We start from the raw sequence: 19,273 nt of genomic DNA, 5'->3' as shown, positions 1-19,273 counted from the left end.
TGCATTCCCATTTTATTGTACAGGTATAGCATCTCTTATCCAGAAACCCTTTATCCAGAAAGCTCCGAATTACGAAAAGCCTGTCTCCCATAGACTCCATTTTAATCAAATAATTCAGAATTTTAAAACTGATATCATTTTTCTCTGTAATAATAAAACAGTACCTTGTAATTGATCCAAACTAAGATATAAATAATCATTATTGGATGCAAAACAATCCTATTGGGTTTAATTAATGGTTTATTGATTTTTTAGTAGACATGGTATGGAGATCCAAATTATGGAAAGACCCCTTATCTGGAATACCCTTGGTCCCGAGCATTCTGGATAAAAGGTCCTATAACTGTAGTTCTTTTTTATGCAACTTGTTGCATAATGGAATTAAATGTCTGAAACAAAAGCACACTAAGGGGCACATTTACTAATCCACGAATCCGAATGGGGAAAATTCGGATTGGAAACAAACATTTTGCAACTATTTTTTGCGATTTTTTCGTCGCTGTTACGACTTTTTCGTAAATTGTCACAACTTTTTCGTAGCCGTTACGACTTGCGCGAATTGTCGCGATTTTTTCGTAGCCGTTACAATTTGCTCGTATATTGTTGCAACTTTTTCGTATTGAGCGCTTGTAAACAGCGGGCAAACCTTTGCGACTTTGCATGATTTTGGAAGCCTCCCATAGGACTCAATGGCACTCTGCAGCTCCAACCTGGCCCAAGGAAAGTCTCCCATAGGGCTCAATAGCACTCTGCAGCTCCAACCTGGCCCAAGGAAAGTCACGATACCGAAGCTTGAATGAATCCGAAACTTTCGTACTCGGCGCGATGGCTACGAAAAAGTTGCGACAATTCGCGCAAGTTGTAACGCTTCGAAAAAGTTGCGACAATTTACGAAAAAGTTGTAACGGCTACGAAAAAGTCGCGACAATTTACAAAAAAAACGCAAAATACCGATCATTACGAAAAAAACGCATTCGGACGCTTTTCGGACATTCATGGATTAGTAAATGTGCCCCTTAGTTCTGTTATAAAAAAAAAAACTCAAGACAAATAAAGTGTTTTTTTTATATTTGCCATTGAGTACAGCCTGATTAATGTATAGCAACTTTCCGTCAAGAGCCAAAGAGAAGTCTTTACAGGAATGTCTCAGAATACACTAACCAGCTTTAAGGGAATGTATAAACCCTGTTTTAACATTAGCTAGATCAGTGCTGTCCAACTTCTGCGGTGCCGAGGGCCGGAATTTCTCTCGCATACATGGTGGAGGGCCGCTAATGTAAGCCAGTGTTGGCCACTCCCCCATTTTAAACCACACCCATTTTATCAAAATGGTCGCTGCAGGGATATCAACCATCATTCATATGTTAAAGAATTATATTATGTCATATTAAGACACACCCTTAAATCCATATGCCTCCTCCTCCCCTGTGGATGGCACAGCAACCCCCAGGATATAATTACACACCTTAGGGACCATTTAATGGCTATTTCCAACTGCTAACAAACTCCCAGAACAAACCCCTGCCAGGTTCACCTCCCACAGGCAGCATAGGGTAGGCCTATGCTGCCAGTGTGTACCATACTCTGAGGTGTGAACAGGGGAACAATGTGGGTGATTACAGCCTGAGCCTGAGGTGTGAACAGGGGAACAATATGGGTGATTACAGCCTGAGCCTGAGGTGTGAACTCTGCAGGGGGTGAACAATGCATAGATTAAAAGGTGTGAACAACACAGGGGATTACATTTTTAAACAATACAGAGGGTTTACAGCCTGAATCTGAGGTGTTAACCATGCAGGGGGCCAGTTAATCTCAGTACTGATACCATTTAAATCTTGCACAAAGCTAAGCCATCAAAGCAGCCAGACAGGTGGGGGGCCACACAGAGGGGGGTCGAGGGCCGCATGCGGCCCGCGGGCCGCCAGTTGGACAGCACTGAGCTAGATGAATAGGGCTTGTGCTGAACATACCTTTTGCCTATTGTTTTAATTAAGAAATATCTATGGTTTCCATTATTTCTGGCACTACATTAGAATATGAAGCCAATTTCACTTTAGTACTTCCTATCACTTTTGGTCACACAGAGCTTTAAAGGACCTGATAAAACTCAGTTCACTGAGAAGCACCTAATAATCAGCTGTTCATTGGCTGCTGCTTAGAGAAGGGGAAGGTTTGTTTTTTTTAATGCTAGATTTGGAACTCTGAACAAATTGCCCTGTTTATAAAGCAAGGGAGGTGAGTCAAGTGAAAAAAGCTAACTTTTAAGTAATTAGGAAAATATAGATTTTTCATATTAAAATATTAGGCAGAATGTAATTTCAACACAAGTCCTATTTATTTTACTCATTTTCAGCTAATGTTTTTTTATGTGTATACTGTGTTCCAACATTTATTCCAAATCTAACAAATATGTTGTGTTACTGTACAACTAATACCTTCAATACCACAATATCTAGGATGCTGATACATGCTACAACTTTTCATGAAACTTACATTAGGCAGAGTTATGAATATCTTCATATTAAACTTTTTGAAAATAATCAAATTGCAGGACATGGTGATACATATTGTCACTTTGGGCTGTTTTAGATGCTTAAGTGAAGCATCTTTAAGTAACCTGAAAATGGGGTTGTCAAAGTGTCAATTATAACCCCTCGTTTTTAACACTTCAGTCACCCAACAAGCAATTGTAACAGTCATTATCAGGCAATAATGTCTTTAAAAAGCATATATATACTTTTTAGGCAACTATTAGGTGGTAAAAGCATTGCCAGGGGATTGGGTGCTTTAAAGGATAACTAAAGGTTAACTTTGCAAAGTGCAAAAAAAAGCCCATAATCAAGCTTTTTTCTGCGCTTTGCCCATTCACGTGGCATAGTGTGAACAGCCTTAGGCCTCTGCACTAAATTTTAGAGCACAGATGCCTGCTGACTGCTCATTGAATCTAGTACGGCCTGCATTAGGCCATTCTAGATTCAAAAGGGGCAGGTGGGAGGAAGTGTCCACCCCATTCTAAAGCTGGCCATAAACGTGGCGATCTGACGATGTTTTGTGCGACCATCGGTCGCACGAAACATCGTCAGATCCACCACACACAGTCAGGGCTCAAACAGCAGATAAGGAGGTAGAAACAATAGGATTTCTACCTCCTTCTGCCGATTCAGCCCTGACGGCAAATTTTGGTCAGGCGCCTTCTATGGCGCCCGATCAAAATTTTCTAACCGGTCCGATCGGCGAGTCGTCCGATATCAGCAGCTTCCTGCGATATCGGTCGACTCGCCGACATGCCATACACGCACCGAATATCGTACGAAACGAGCTTTCGTACAATAGTATCGGTGCGTGTATGGCCAGCTTAAGACGCAAGGTAGGATCGGCAGGATGCAGGCCTTATGAAAAGAGGTGAGCTGTGCCTCTTGGTGCTGCTCTGTGCATGGAGCGCTGGATTTGTTTTACAAGTGCTAGTAAATAAGCACTAAGGGTATGCTATTACGCTTGCACCCCCAGGGGTTGTAATTTAACCCTATTATTTTTGGCTTCTGTACCAGCACACAGTAACCACAGCCGCTTAGCAGCGATGATCTGTGCCTCCGGTAGCCCCCAGTAGCTCCCCATCTTCTTTTCTGCTTATTCACTGCACATGCACTTTGCTGTCAGTTAATGAGCTTTGGGACTGATTCATAATATACTGTATACACAGATTATAAAAGTGACAATACAAGGCTAATTAGTAATTAATACAGATTTTTATTATATGGCAGTTCAGAAACCAGGGCAATTTACATCAGAATGTAATAATCAGCCTCATCGCATCAGCTTCTATGACAGGTGAACCTCATTTTCTGCTTGATGATTTGCAACAAGCCTAAAGCTTAGCTTCTCAACAGCTTCTAAGAGCACACTGAATATGTGCAGTGCCACTGACACACTAAGCAAAATCCAAGATGGTGTCCCCTACAAATTTGAAGGCCTGAATACTACCATTAATGAGATTCTGAAATGTTAGTTTGGCGCTGTAAGTTCAGAATATAAAATACAGTATTTTTACCCATATTTGTTTTTAGGGTTTAGTTCTACTTTAAGGCCACTTTCAAAAAAACACAGCTCGTAATTTGGCTGAAATCACCCTGCGTGTCATTATCACTTCACAACTTCTACATTATTAAAGTTAGTAGAACTATAAAGTTTCTAACAGATAATATATATATAAGCTGAAGATTGCAGTACTTGATGAATTTGAAGATATACCAAACCTAAAGTTTATGGCTTTGAAAAAAAATAATTCAACAAAAATAGCTATTAAATAATAAAGCTGGTATAAATAAGATGCTTTCTTTAGGACAGTACAAACTTAACATTTGAGGGCAGGGTTAACTTTGAAATATCTCTTTAACTTTCAGTTAAATGAAATCCCACTATAGATCAGCATTGCTCATTATTAATGGGCACAATGCTAGGACAATCATAGGCCAGTGATTCAGAAAACAGCAGGATACAATTTTGTAGATGAAAAAAGTAAAGACTAGTGTTTCAATAAATGAGATCTAAAGTCAAAGTAATTGATACTTTACTTAATGGTATGTTTCTAAGACAAACTATGGTAAAAAGAGAGATCTGAAATGTAGAGCATACATATAATTTATAGTGATGGCTCCGAAATTCCTAAATGTTTATAACCACAGGAAATCTTCATATTTTCTGCCAGGAGATGTTACCAAAATAAAGTCCCTTATGACATAGGAATGTAATGATACCCTGGCCAAGTGGCAAGTTCTAAATGTGCAAAACAAGTAATTTTCCCAGCCTTATCCAGTCATGTCCCATATGCTTGTTCATAAAATGCAGAGCAGTGTAGCAGGGAAGGTGGCCACCAACTGCCAGTCCTATGGCATATGCCTTTGGTCCATGATTAAGATATCCAGGACATTAAGACATTCTGTGCATTAAGCTACCAAGAAATGGCCTCCCTTTTAAGCAAAACAGGGATTATTTCCCCATATATTGTAATATACTTCAAGCTGGACGAATACGTCAAAGTCATCCCCGGTCTGGCCAGTCCTACACTCACTTTTATCTAATTCATAAAAAATTCTACTGCTTCAGTATACATTTAACAAAGGGACTATGTTTTACCTGTTACTTACTTGCTTGCTTTCAAGGTTAAAACCCACAAATGGTTGCTCTTTTATTCGGTGGCCACCAACCTGGCTGTGGTACTCTGCATTTTATTAACAGATTGGGAAAATGGGGCAGCATTAGGTGCCTTTGCTCTAATTTTGAAAAAACAGAATGAGTTCTGCTTTATGGGGTGTATACTCTGAAACCATTAATCCCAAACCCAAATTGCAAGTGGGCATTGACATGAAACATTCACCCGCATGTAAGCTGATTACACTAGAAACACTATCTGGCATATTTCCAAGTGATTATCACTTGACCAACAGGTACACCAGCAGGGTTACAGTGGTGACAAAGTCCATGATCAGGCAAATTCAAGCATTTTTCCAATGGCAAGCAGTAACAAGAAGGCTGCCTATCTGACATGAGATGCAAAGTGCAGCAAGTCCCTGCTGATTAAATGAACACTATTTATGAGAGACTACACTGTAAGGGCTCTGGCACACGGGGAGATTAGTCGCCCGCGACAAAACTCCCTGTTCGCGGGCGACTAATCTCCCCGAGTTGCCTTCACCTGCCATCCCACCGGCGAAAATGTAAGTCGCTGGTGGGATGGTACACATGGCGGCGCGGTTTCGCGCAAATCGGCGAAAAAGCCTCGCGAGGCAACTTCGGCGATATGTGCAAAATCGCGCCGCCGTGTGTGCCATCCCACCAGCGACTTACATTTTCGCCGGTGGGATGGCAGGGGAAGGCAACTCGGGGAGATTAGTCGCCCGCGAACAGGGAGTTTTGTCGCGGGGGCGACTAATCTCCCCGTGTGCCAGAGCCCAACTGGCTTAAGGCAAATAAGCTCAGGTTTGGAAGAGAAGATTATGGGCTCATAATAAGCAACATGTACTGTCCACTCTGTTCCATTCTTAAGTAGCAATACATTATATATATATATATATATATATATATTGCATATGGGTGCCACTTTGACTATGGTATTTTCCAGTATGGGACTATATGCACACCAATACATAAGTGCCTGAAGTTACCTGAGCAGTTCCTGTAATGCTCAACTACAACTCCCAGAAGCCTGCCTTCGAAAAAACAACTGACATCAAGCCTGTTTAAACAGAGAGCCCTTTCCCTTTAGGGATGCACTCTAGTACACAGTACACAGGTGCCATCTGCACTTAATGTGTCTCACCTAGGGCTAACAAACTCCTCTGGTGGAAAAAGCAATGAGCAGGAGGCAGGAAATGTAGACAGTTATTAGCATTTATAATATTGAGTTCGGATGCCATGAATCCCAGAAAATGTTGCAAGATTATTATTTAGCTGAAACTGATTATATAACTGTAATGCCATGGAATTTAAAGAGTTCTCCAAATAATGAAATATCATATTAGAGATCATAAGTAAAGAAAACCGGCTTTACAGGTCCCCAGACTAATTAATGCAGAAATGAAGATTACTTTTGTTTACTTCTGACCCATTCCCCTTGTGCATTTCTCATTCACACATCTTTTGTCTTCTTTACTCCCTCACCCCTTCATTGCCACAGTTTTGCCTTTACCCTTCTCTCATTCTCTCGCTTGACCTGTTTTTCTTTCTCTTTATTTTCTCAGCAGCTTTCTAACGCTCAGCTCTTCTATTTTTTCTCCTTGACCTACCCTATTATTTTCTGTAACCACCAGCTCAAATACTGTTTTACCTCAGCAAATCTTGATTCAGTGTAACACAATTATTTGAGGGTATGGAAACAGGGCTTGCCTTAGAAGTAGAATGAAAGAACTCGCTCCAGCTCCTGTGCTTGACCACCTTTTAAAATAAGCAGACATACAATTATCTAGAATACTAGTACAGTCTAGTAAAGTGAAATCCCTTTCTCCCGCAATTCTCATTTGGTTTTATGTAGTTAAAATGATGCGAAAAAGGCCGATAAAATCTGTATTAGTAATGATTACATTCAAAAGCATAAAGGAATTCTATTGTGACTTTAAAACAGCAAGAGTTTAAAGAATGTATTAAAAGTAGAAATTTTGTATGATTGGATTAGTTAAAAAAAAGGCATTTATTGTAACCATTTTACTGCATGCAGCATTACCCCACCTGCTCTAAGCTCACTGAAAACTAGTCTGCAGCTGAGGATAAAAATAAAATATATGTTTTCTTCTATTTGCAAAGAATGGACACTAACCTTTTAGTTATTTTTATATAAAATCACCACAAGGCTCATTTACGAAAGCAGCGCAAGTTCATAAATCTTAAGTAATTTTTAGAGCCTTTCCCAATAATGCAGCTTATTTCACAAAATTCCAGTGGTTGCATCATTAAATTATTTCCTGTTATTTATATAGTACAACATATTTGCAGCACTTTACAGAAATTATACATCATTTACTTCAGTCCCTGCCCCAGAGGAGCTTACATTTACACACACTATGGTCAATTTAGGCAGAAAGTGTATTACACTCGTTGTGCCGGTCAACTATTGTTTGCTGGACTGTGCTGGGAGTGCCAACTCTCTGGGCTGTGCACCGAGTAAGAATTGTTGGAGGAGGTAAGAGTGTGCTGGGTGAATTTTGTTGTATAGCAATTTAGGCAGAAGCCAAGTAACCTTCCTGTTTGTTTTTTGGAGTGGGGGAGGAAATCTGATGGAAAACTGTGCCAATAAAAATGCCCCTCTTTCTCTGTTTTTGCACCTAATACTAATGAATAAAAAGCAGCCTATTGGATCACTTAAGTGCAGAGTTCTGCTTGTCACCACTTCGTGTGCATCAGACAGGTGCTTTCCATTCACTAGTACTAGCAATGACAGGCAGACATGGGGAGTTTTGTCCACCACAGTTTCAGTTTAAAGAAATATTTATTTTTTATTTTCGGGCCTCTAGCTAGTGCTGGGCAATTTCTTTGCTAAATATTTAATTTTTTTATACAATTATATATTTATTACCACAGTTATGTTCTATACAGACATTTGCTATCAATATTACTTTATGGTGTAAAAACATAAGACATTTAAATGACACGCAACATAAACAACATTTTTACAGATGGTGATGGCCATATAGCTTTATTTAACTTTGTAAAACCTGAATTTTATTGAAAATGGTATTGTTGAGAAAGGTATTGTTGTAAATAATTATTACAGGGTTAAATCCCCTTTTATTTTTTACAAAAATCTTTAACGGCTGGCTATGCATTAACATATATATTTAAAGGCTATCTCTACTTACATGTACTGTTATACAGCTTGCTTCTGCAGCAAAATGCTAACATATGTGATTTTATTTACACAAAGTGCTGCAAAAACTGCTCTTATTGTCAGAATGTACTCCACAGATTATTTGAAGTTCCAGATTGTTATTAGATGACTTTTGCATTCATAACCCACTTGACAATTAGATTCCAAGCACTTAAATATGGAAAGGCTAAAGGTTACATTCCACTGGGAATAATTCAGATTGCACCCAGGATCATATGGCACTGTGAAGAACAAGAACAAGGTTAAGTAGGCTTTATCTGCTGAAAACGAAGGCCACCTAGAAAGGGTGACACATAATGCCGTAACCAAGGTTTAAACTATGCCATTGTGCAGAGCAGCTTAATCCTAGATTTACCAGGCAATGCAAATATTATGTGAGAGATTACCCAGTGTCGTGAGTTTCTGATTTAGAATTGAGATCCAATTTTCTTTTCTCAGATCAATTTTTTTTCTCAGCCTGGGCAGTACAGGCTTCTGTGAATAAGATCCCTGTACTGTGAAACCAGTATGGAAGGGTTTGCTTTCTAAGTCAGAGCTGAAAATCACTATACACCTAATTAAACATCATGACAGTTCACATATAGCCTAGATGAGCCTTTATGTATATCAGTGGTCCTCATTTTTGTCCTGCCCAGCAGTGCCTAATTGCTTTTCCATCTACACAGGAGCTAGTTTTAAAGCTAGCTACAAGCTAGATAGTTTGTCCTAAATTGAATCCTAAATAGAAAATTCCAATTTTAAGTACTAACGGCTGCCCCCTGGGATCGTATGATTCACGGTGAACACAAACAGCCCAAGGGCACACATACATGTTGGCCCATATCAGCCAATATTATTTCTGGTCCTGTGATCTCTGAGGAAGTACACAGACCATCACAAAATGAATGTTAAAGGGAAAAGATGTAAAAGAGCAATATTTACTGATATTATAGTTTGACACTTTAATAAACCATTTAATATGATATAAACTATCTGCTGGTTAAGTAGCTAGAGGTAAAGAAGTGGGTTGATCTCTCAAAGTTTGTGCAGTGTTCTTAAAAAATTGCACAAAACAATTACAATCTGCTATGGAATCTGCATGAAAAACAAGAAGGACAAAAAATTATCTGATATATGTATATATATATATATATATATATATATATATATAAAGCAAGAAAATGAGCTGCACTCACCAGGACTTGGCAAAAATATAATAAGTTTATTTAAGAAAAGAGAGATCTCTTTTCTTAAATAAACTTATTATATTTTTGCCAAGTCCTGGTGAGTGCAGCTCATTTTCTTGCTTTATATTTTTTAGCTAGCACCCTGGGCATTTGAATTTCAATAGGGTGTGCTCCGTTTGTTCTTGTTATATATATATATATATATATATATATATATACATGCTGGGACTTAATATACAGAAAAAAGTTTTATTTAAAAAAATCCAACATTTCAAGAACAAACAGTGCTCTTTCTCAGAAACAAACCTTGAGGAAGAGCACTGTTTGCACTTGAAGTCCCAGCGTGTGCGGTATATATATATATATATATATATATATGTATATTCATTATAATAAATAAAATATAATATAATAATATAATATATATAATAATAACAGGTTAGAGGGGATCATCCATATTTCATAAAAGAGACATTTATTTACATGGTTTATACAAAGTATGCAAAAGCTGATGCACCCCATCAAGGCAGTTATCTAAATAAAACTAGAGTAATATCCTAGGGGGATCTAGCTTGCCTGAAAAGTTAGATTCTGCAAGATCTGAACAGGAGAAGTGCTTCACCCAAAACTTTTTCTCAGTGAAGACAAAGGTAATTCTAAGCAACTTTCCAATACAGAGACAAACAAACACTGCTTTTAGCTGCAAATACATTGACAAATAACAGAAACCAATGAAAAAGAAGAATGTATATTTGAGAGTTCCTTACAATTACATTTTCTTTCATTATGCAAAAAACAATGTCTGGGGGGGAACCCCCACAAAGTATTCTTATTAATTGTATTTGAAAAAATTTGCTTGGGCAAGTGGTTGCTAATAAAAATAATGGATGTTAGGATGATGCTTTCTCTGGGCTTACAGGGTTTTTGCCTGGTTTCTTTCTTCCTCTCCCAGCTTGTTTCTGGGCTCTATAAAGCAACTCTCAGCAAAAGGATGGGGGAGTGGGAGGGCTGAAACATTAGCAAGGTCAGAAGCATGAGTTGCTGTTTGCTGGAGAGACATAAGAAAGGATGGCAGAGTCTGCCTGCACTGCCTCTGTTTTTTTACAGCTACCACTGCATAGAGGATCCCTCAGGGAGGAGGTCACAAGGGACCTTACCGCTTTACTTCTTAGCTTCTCATGGCTCTGGGAACAGAAAGAAAGAAGACAGCTTCCCATCAGAATGAAGGAACACTGGGGATCCTCAATAATCAGTAACTTCATAGTTCCTAGAATGGAGTGGGATTCCTCACTTCCTACCAAAGATTACTTCGGTACCTGTGAACACTGAAGAACATGTGCGTACCTTTTGCTTGAATTGTGCCATGAAACAGGATTGCATCTGCAGTACACCATGTTTAATGCCAGGACACACTTTATCCCCAGGGCTGCAACAAAGAACTTGAATGACCTGGACTCAGTTCAGAGTATTCTGTTGCACAGGTAAGTTCCAGCACTTAGGGTTACATGGCAGTGCTACAACAACATGACAGCTACAACATGTGGCTAGACTATAACCCTTAGAGCCAAATACACATTATTTTAAAGGCTGCAAGGAGTTTGTATGTTCCCCCTGTTTCTGTGCAAGTTTCCTTCACTTTAATCTTGCAGGTTTATTGGCTCTGAGAAATTGATTATAGTGGGTTTGCAGAATAAAAGCTAAAACTGTAAGGTCCACTGATGTTAACTGTGTACATTTGCCTGTATGTAAATAGAGGAAAATGATATAATAATCCCTTAAACCAAGCTGCCAACAGCAGTGTTCGGATACAGAGTACTGTTAATGTTTGCATAGTTGGGTTATTAACAATGAATTCCAACCTAAGTACTGATTGCTTACATGAGCATGATTATTATATAGATGCCCTTGTTTATACATATACAGTAAGCAAACAATAAGTGTATATTTGCTCTGCTAAGATTGAAAGAATCAGCGGATTAACCACAAAAAATATACTTGCACCGCTGAAACTCGTTGCTCATCAAATCACAGCTCTGCATAGTTGTTAAAGCTACAGTACTTGTATGTTAGATTAAATTTTCTGCTCCTTTGCTTAGCATATAATCTCTTGTTTGTTTTCAGAAATTTGATTTACTCTTTTGAAAGACTTGTGGTTATTCTGTAGCTCCGATGTCAAATTTCTATACTGTAGGTTGTGTGTTGTTGGTCAAACTATCTTAAAGCAGGAGTACTGATTGTGAGCTGTCTGGTACCTCCTGTTGGGCTGATAAGGACAGTAAAGGGAAGTAAGGAACTGGTATTGTTTTGTTATACTAATGGTACAATCACGGAAGGAAAAAAATTATAATTTACAATTAATAGACTTTTAACATTTGGAAAAGTTATTCATTCTGGTTAAGATCCCAAGATACAGAGTTCTGCAGAAGTGGACTTAAATGCACCTTGATAATTGCATTGTTATAGTCATTAATATTGTTTTATTAATAAAATTCACCATAGTGAATGCAGGCAGTTGTATATTTTCCCTAGTGTAAAGTGCCAAGTGATTGCACAAGCACATTCGTTATTGACATAGATATAAATAGGGGAAGTTTTGGGCATGTTGGCACCTCCATTCCCCCAAACTGCTAAAAGTCTTAAATGCCTAACAGGCTGATTCAGGTGCTTTTCTGCCAGCTTACATATACCAGTGGAGAAACATACGACTCTAGAGAAGTTCCACTAAATGTGCCTCGGCAGGTACTGCTTAGGTCACATGTTATATTTATAGTGAAAATATGATTATTCTTTGAATAAACTTGAACAAATTTCATTTTCAATGCATGCATTTTTCAGATGCAAACACGGATGCTGTCATTGAGGGGGAAATTAACTGCATTTTGATTTTAGGCTTGATTTAGAAATTTGTGTGGCCCAATATATTTCTGCCAGATATATTGGGCCATATACGTGGCCTTTGTTTATAAACATTTTTTCTCATAATTATAAAAATTGACCCCTTCTCCCTAGTAGGCTACTATTATAAGCTGCATCAAAAAGAATCTTTTCAAACAGGAAGGATGATAAGATATCCTACCAATTATAAGCCAATTTACAGGCAATTGCATCACAAAAGATACTAAATGATTTATTGCACCCCTGAAATTGCATTTCACAGTGTCCGAATCTCTTTTGCTTCAGTACATCATCAGACAATGAATGCCTTTTTTTTTCTTTTCAAAGAAAAGGATAGGAAGTCAGCAAAATGAAAAAAAAAAAAGTTGCGCAAAGAAAAGAAATATAAATCAAGCATGTCACACTTAAATCCCCCAATCTGAGCAACAACAGCCATTGTTTTACTGTAACATACAAGCACAATGAAATGTTGGAGGAGTTCCATAACAATATAAAGTCAGGAGGTTGCTGGGGCTACATTATTTGTCAATATACATTTTTCAGTAAGTCTACTATGTCATATAACATAAATTACAGTTGATGACGTAGATTACAGTTGATCACCATTCTTTATAAAACCATACCCTGAACATTGCAGGTCTCTATAAAAAATAAATCAATCAAAGTAGCCCATATGTATGTTTTAAAGAACGTGTTAAGTCTATTTCATGGGGGAAGGGGTGCCAAAATGTGAGGGCGCCCACTGAAATACATCACTAAGCTTTCCTTGGGCCAATGCCCCTGTTAGGAGAAAACTGCACCAGCCTATGGAAAAGCTACCTAAACGCTGTGTCGGCATCTCCTTAGATCAGATCTTCATCACGCATGTGCGCATGTGCAGTAAAGTAGATCACGCCGGTTTACTCCACTGCGCATGTGCAAACAGGTGTTGGCGCAAGGGATGCCTGGGACACTGGTCAGAAGGTACATAAAATGCCGGCACAGAGCTGATTTTTTCCACAGGCCAATTGCAGTTTGCTCTTAACAGGGGGGGTGGTGCCTAATCTTTTGGCACCACCCAGTTAAACAGAATTTTCTAGTAAAATGTGCCATTGGATAACCCCAAAGAGAAAAATTGCCATTTGCCATGAGTTCCTTAAGGATAAGTAAGCCTTTTGCCTGAGTGAATCTGTTGGGTTTCACTTTGCTGTAAAATTTGCGAAAAAAATTTGTGACACACGTCAAAATTTTTTTGACACCCATTTTGCGAAATGCGCAAATTCGCCACTAATCCATGCCTGCCGAAAAACTTTGCTCATCACTACTGAAGGCTAACCTCATTAGTTGAGGTATTTTTCCCCAAATGGGATTTCTTAAATAAGAAAACATTTGTCAGCTTCTAGGTGCACATAAATATCAGTTAAATCAGTCTAGAGTGGAAAATAAACTGTCAAATCTTAAAATGATCTAAATACTTTTATTGAACACTGATACATAAGGGGGAATATGTGCCAGCTACCTAAACCTGGTTTCATAGAGAGATGGATTTAGACCATCTCTCTATATGATGGTCTTTAAGGGCACTCAGGGACATATTTATTATAGTGTGGAAGTCAACATCACTGGTGATGTTGGCCATAGCAACCAAACAGCAATTAGATTTGAATGGTCACTTTCAAATTATTAAACAAAAGCAAAGATCTGATTAGTTGCTATGGACAGCATCACCAATGATGTTGGATTACACACTCTGTCCCTTAGTCTCCCATTAGCAGCTTTGGTCAGTATAATGCCACTGTAAAGGGAAAGAACAAAACAGAATAAAGGCTAATTCCCCAACATCAAGAGTGCAACTTACATTTATTGTTTTTTAAGAAAACAACCCTATATTCAAGGAAATATTACTATATAATATACAGTTGGTCATTTCCCTATGGGACCAAACTCTATTATTTACAAGGGTAGTGCCAATTATCATGAGAAGCAAATTCCTACTGCGTAGCAGAGCAAAGCCTTTCATTGGGTTATTGATCCTTTGTGCCACCATTTTGCATTTCCATGTTGCCTCAGTTTTAATATATGTAACGCGATTGATCTTGCATTTCTGCATCTACAAACAAGTAAACCCGCATAGCTTTGCAGTTGAGATAAAGCAACTGTAGTTGGGGTCATTTAAGAGACCCTGGATTCAAGTGCTAGAGGGGCAGAAAATGATGTATGCAGGTCCTTACGTTCCTTATGGGGCAGGGTTCAAAGTATGGGAAAAAATGGAGGTTCTCACCCTGCCCCACAAGCAGAGCCACCATTAGAAGAGGAGAGGGGTGACTGTTGTCCTGGGCCTGATTAAATTCTGTCGCGATGAATGTCCCGCATTACGGAAATGTGTGACATTCATTGAACTATCCGGGACAGCGGGATGCGCTGGCTGGAGCCAAGCGCTCCAGCTCAGGCTCCTTCTGCAGCGGCGACAGGTCCTTTTATAAGGTTATGCCCGTGCGTACGTGTGCCGTCACAGGTATGCACGGGGCGCAACCTTTTAAAAGGGCCTTTCGCCGCCGCGGCACAAGGAGCCGCATAAGAAGCAGAGCCGCAGAAGAAGAAGGAGTGTCTATGGGGAGCACTGTCTATTGGAGGTACTGTCTATGGGGGCAATTAGGGGCACTTTCTATGAGGGCACTGTGTATGGGGGCTACTGTCTATGGGGGCAATTTCTATGGGGGCACTGTCTATGGGGGTACTGTCCATGGCACTGTCTATAGGGGTATGTCTACTGTCTGTGAGGCAATTGAGGGCACTGCCTATGGGGTCAATTGGGGCACTGTCTATGGGGGTACTGTCTATGGGGGCATTTGGGGGGACTTTCTATGGGGGGTACTGTGTATGGGGGGTACTGTCTATCGGGCCATTGGTGGCACTATTTCAACTATATAAAAGGAGTATTTTTTGAAAAAAATGGGGTGTGGTAATTTGGGGCTTGGCCACAAAAGTGGGCGTGGTCAAAAAATTTGCCCCTGTTGTTTTGCCAGAGTTGAGACAGAGAGATCCAGTAAGCAGTGACTGTAAAGACTGTATCAGCTTTAACGAGAGATCTGCTACACTATGGTCAGATGCCTTAACCCTGCGGATCCCAGTGAGTGATCCATCTGAGGAAAGCTATTGAAAGTCTCCTGTGTGTGTCCCCTGGGTGAGGACAGGTGTTTTTCGTGGCCTGCTACGTGGGAGCAACTGCCTAGTCCAAAGGGAGAGGTACTTTGGGGCAGGTAGCGCTACCTGGGGAAACTGAACTGGGAAAGGGTATTCCCTCCAGGAGTGGAGTGTGGAACTCTGTCCTCAGAGAAACTGAGTCAGTAGTGGCTAAAACCATCTAGGTTTCTAAAGCAGGGTTTTATATTGTTTTGCATGTTTTAATTTATTACCTTTACACCCAGTTATATAAAGTTGATATTTGCTGCAAACTGTGTGTGATTATTTTCCTAGTGGAAATCCCCTTGAGGTATGTTCCTCAGTGTCCACTAGGTGGAGGCACTGCACTAAAATCCCAATTCCCAGTACCTTTTATCTGCAAAAGGGGGATTTCCTGTTTTAAGCAAATATACAGCCCAAAATAAGCGAGTGTGCCAAGAAATGGTTACACACATAAGAAACTAATGGAACTTACTTATCAAGCAGTGACAAGGCACAGCAGCATGACAGGGGTAGCAGGCATGTAGGGTTAAACTTAGGGCAAACTCCACTGACCCCCAATGAATTGACCGACTTATTAGCACATGACATGTTTAACTAGTTATATGAACTACCTATTATAAAGTCAACTGTTTATACTGGAATTATTTTCTTAATTATAGGAGCTATCACCAGGGCCGGATTTGATAAGTCTGCGCTCTGAGGCCGCCCACTTAACCCCCCCCCCCCCCGCATGTGCATGCACGCCCATTTAACTCGCATATGGAGCAGTGGGAAGAGGGCGCGCTGAAGTTTCTGCATGTCTGGTCTCCATTGCTCCATATGTGAGAAAAATATCTGTGTGGCATGGGCGGCACAGCAAGATCATTGTGCCTGTAAACTTTGGGAACAAGACATAAATATACATTGCAGCTTCTTATAGACAATTTTTACTAACTTTAGTAAACAGACGCTTAAAGGAGAAAGAAAGGCAAAGTCACTTGGGGGTGGCAAAATGTTAGGCACCTCCAAGTGACTTAAATCGCCTACCTTTTACCCCAGGTTGGTGCCCCATTTTAGAGAGAACAGCACCAGCCTGGGGTAGCTGCGATCGCTTTCTCCATCCTGGTTCCGTGCGCGTGCATGCATAGTAGAGTGAAAGGCCGAACTTTAACAGAAAAGTAGGCTTTTCACTCTACTGCGCATGCGCCAACCGCTGGCATTTTAGGAAAAGGAAGCCGGAAGAAGGAAGCGCTCCGCTACAGGTGCTGGTGCTGTTTTCTCCAAACAGGGGCGCCAGCCTGGGGTACAAGGTAAGTGGTTAAAGTCACTTGGGGATGCCTAACATTTTGGCACCCCCAAGTGACTTTGCCTTTCCTTCTCCTTTAAGGCTCCACTCTTGCACTCTTAGGCTAAGGACCCATGTTGCGCTTTAGTCACCCACTCTGAAATGCCTTTCCACCAACAATAGGAGTCACCAGTGGAAAGCCCTTTGCATTGCTTAAGTATTTCCAAAGTCGCGCAGTTTCCTTCTGCAGGCAACTGTGTGCGACTTCGGAAAGCTGAAGGGATGAATCAGCCGTTCCACTGGGGACTCCTACAGTTGCTGTCGAAAAGGCACTTAAGAGAGGTTAGATGTCCGTGCTAGACGCGATCTATCATGGGTAACTAACTCTGTGGGTCCTTAGCCTTAAGCTGGCCATACATGTGGCGATCTGACGATGTTTCGTGCGACCATCGGTCGCACGAAACATCGTCAGATGTGCCACACACCATTCAGGGCTGAATCGGCAGGTAAGGAGGTAGAAACAATAGGATTTCTACCTCCTTCTGCCGATTCAGCTCTGAAGGGAGATTTTGATCAGGCGCCTTCTATGGCGCCCGATCCAAATTTTCCAACTGGTCCGATCGGCGAGTCGGCCGATATCAGCAGCTTCCTGCAATATCGGTCGACTCGCCGACATACCATAAACGCACCGAATATCGTACGAAACGAGGTTTCGTACGATATTATCGGTGCGTGTATGGCCACCTTAAGGGTGAGGTTACACGGTGCGTTTTTAAATGCCTTGAGCGTGAATACGCACAAAATGAAGCCCTACTGAAAATAATGGAATACACATTATAGCAATTCCCACAGGGCACTTGCAAGCTGATATCCACCCCATGACACCAGTGCTAGTGTTTTTCAACAGAAACTCCAATATGTCAAGGAAAACATTTACATTTTACAAATAGGACATAAAAACAAGAGGGCGAAGACACACAAAGCTACTAGCAGCAGCCACTTTTTCAGCTACTAAACACCAGAAAATACCCTGCCATAAACAATACTGAGAACTGCTAAAACATATGTAAAGACAATTATCAGTAAATAATCAGCAGTCTATTTAGTAGCCTCGACAAGTCCTCTCATGGACTTGCGTCAAGAGCAGCTGTAAATAAGTCTGTAACTGCAAAAGTCTGAGAGCTTGCACACTATCCCTAACTTCGCTCCCTGGGGAAGAAATTGTAGACGATCCCTAACAACAATTGCCTGTTAGCTAGTCTCAGTCGCTACTCACTGCTCCTCGTACTTCATGTGGGAGATAATGAGCTGTGTTCGTCTACTTTTAACAAACCGTAGCGACCATGTGTTTCTTTTGCTTAACACTTTGGAAGAGAGGAGGTTATAGGAAGTAGAAGGCTAAAAGGATTTTCAAGTGGAATACAGAAGTATCGCACTGAAACAGTAGTTTGAGATTCACATGAAACACAGTTCCCAAAAGCCATTGCGAGAGAACGACCACATGGTACGATGTTGCCAATCACAGGGGCCGGAGTTTAGAATGAGGCTGGAGAGTTTAGTTTACCTGTAGCTGTTGCTATAGCGCTAAGGCAGCCGTGGAAGTGAATGATATGTTTGAATGGAAGTGAAAGTTCTAGTACCCGTGTATATGGGCCAGTGCTGTTTTTATGTACGCGTTATCATGTTCTCTGTACTATACCTATTCTATATTCACTTTAGCTTGTGTAAGTAGGGGCTGTGTGTACAAGCTTGTAAAGATAAATAATGCGTGTGCTGCCTCCCTCTCGCCTATCCATGGCTTGCCTGAAATAGTACAGAGTAGACTCGGGCTGGGCATACAGGTGCTGCTAGGGAGACATGGATTATACCAGGGGAGTATCGGTGGAAGCAGCAGAAGAGGAGGAAGAACGAAGGGGATGGGACAGCCACTCAGCAGGAACCTGCTCATCCTCATACACAGACTGCAGCAGCTGTTGCTCCAGGTAACCGGGCTCAGCACAGCCATTCATGTTAGTGGCCAAGGAGGTCCTGTATGCTCAGGCAGAGCATTTCCACTAGGTCCCGAGGGGGTGGGGGCATAAAACAACAAATCATGGCTCTAGTTGGGACGTCCTTTATTTATATAGCTGCTTCAGTCTTGGTACCCTACTCACTGCATTGCTAGGGGCACCTTAATTAGCAGTGAGATGTGTAGTTTAGGCATTAACTGCAGAGCTGCTAGTGCTAAAGCACTGCTGTTATTCTATCTAGCTGCTATCGCATTACATGTCAGTCCCTTTGCTCTGTAATGCAAATCCTCTTGGCTTCATTTATGCACCCCTAACTAATAGCAGCCTCAGATAACTGGCTAAGGCCAAGCTGCACAAGGCACCTTCTAAATGTGCTGGTGAGTTGCCAGTGGGGGAT

General features: G+C 40.6%; 1 protein-coding gene across 2 annotated transcripts in view; it reads left to right on the top strand.

The window, feature by feature from the left end:
- Positions 1-10,696: 10,696 nt before the first annotated feature.
- intu (inturned planar cell polarity protein) overlaps positions 10,697-19,273 on the top strand; it is a 37,936-nt gene continuing 29,359 nt past the window's right edge. Inside the window, exon 1 of one of the 2 annotated variants that reach the window (XM_012955561.3) lies at positions 10,697-11,024. In XM_012955561.3, the coding sequence (XP_012811015.2) occupies positions 10,936-11,024 (89 nt within the window). In that variant the 5' untranslated portion in view covers positions 10,697-10,935. Of the gene's footprint in view, positions 11,025-18,077; positions 18,850-19,273 lie in introns of those variants that run through there. The other variant, XM_002932043.5, reaches the window with a different exon arrangement.

This window comes from Xenopus tropicalis, chromosome 1 (assembly GCF_000004195.4).
Source record: "Xenopus tropicalis strain Nigerian chromosome 1, UCB_Xtro_10.0, whole genome shotgun sequence".
NCBI lineage: Eukaryota > Metazoa > Chordata > Amphibia > Anura > Pipidae > Xenopus > Xenopus tropicalis.
Note: the sequence above shows the minus strand (reverse complement) of the source record. Positions and strands in the feature narration are given on the sequence as shown.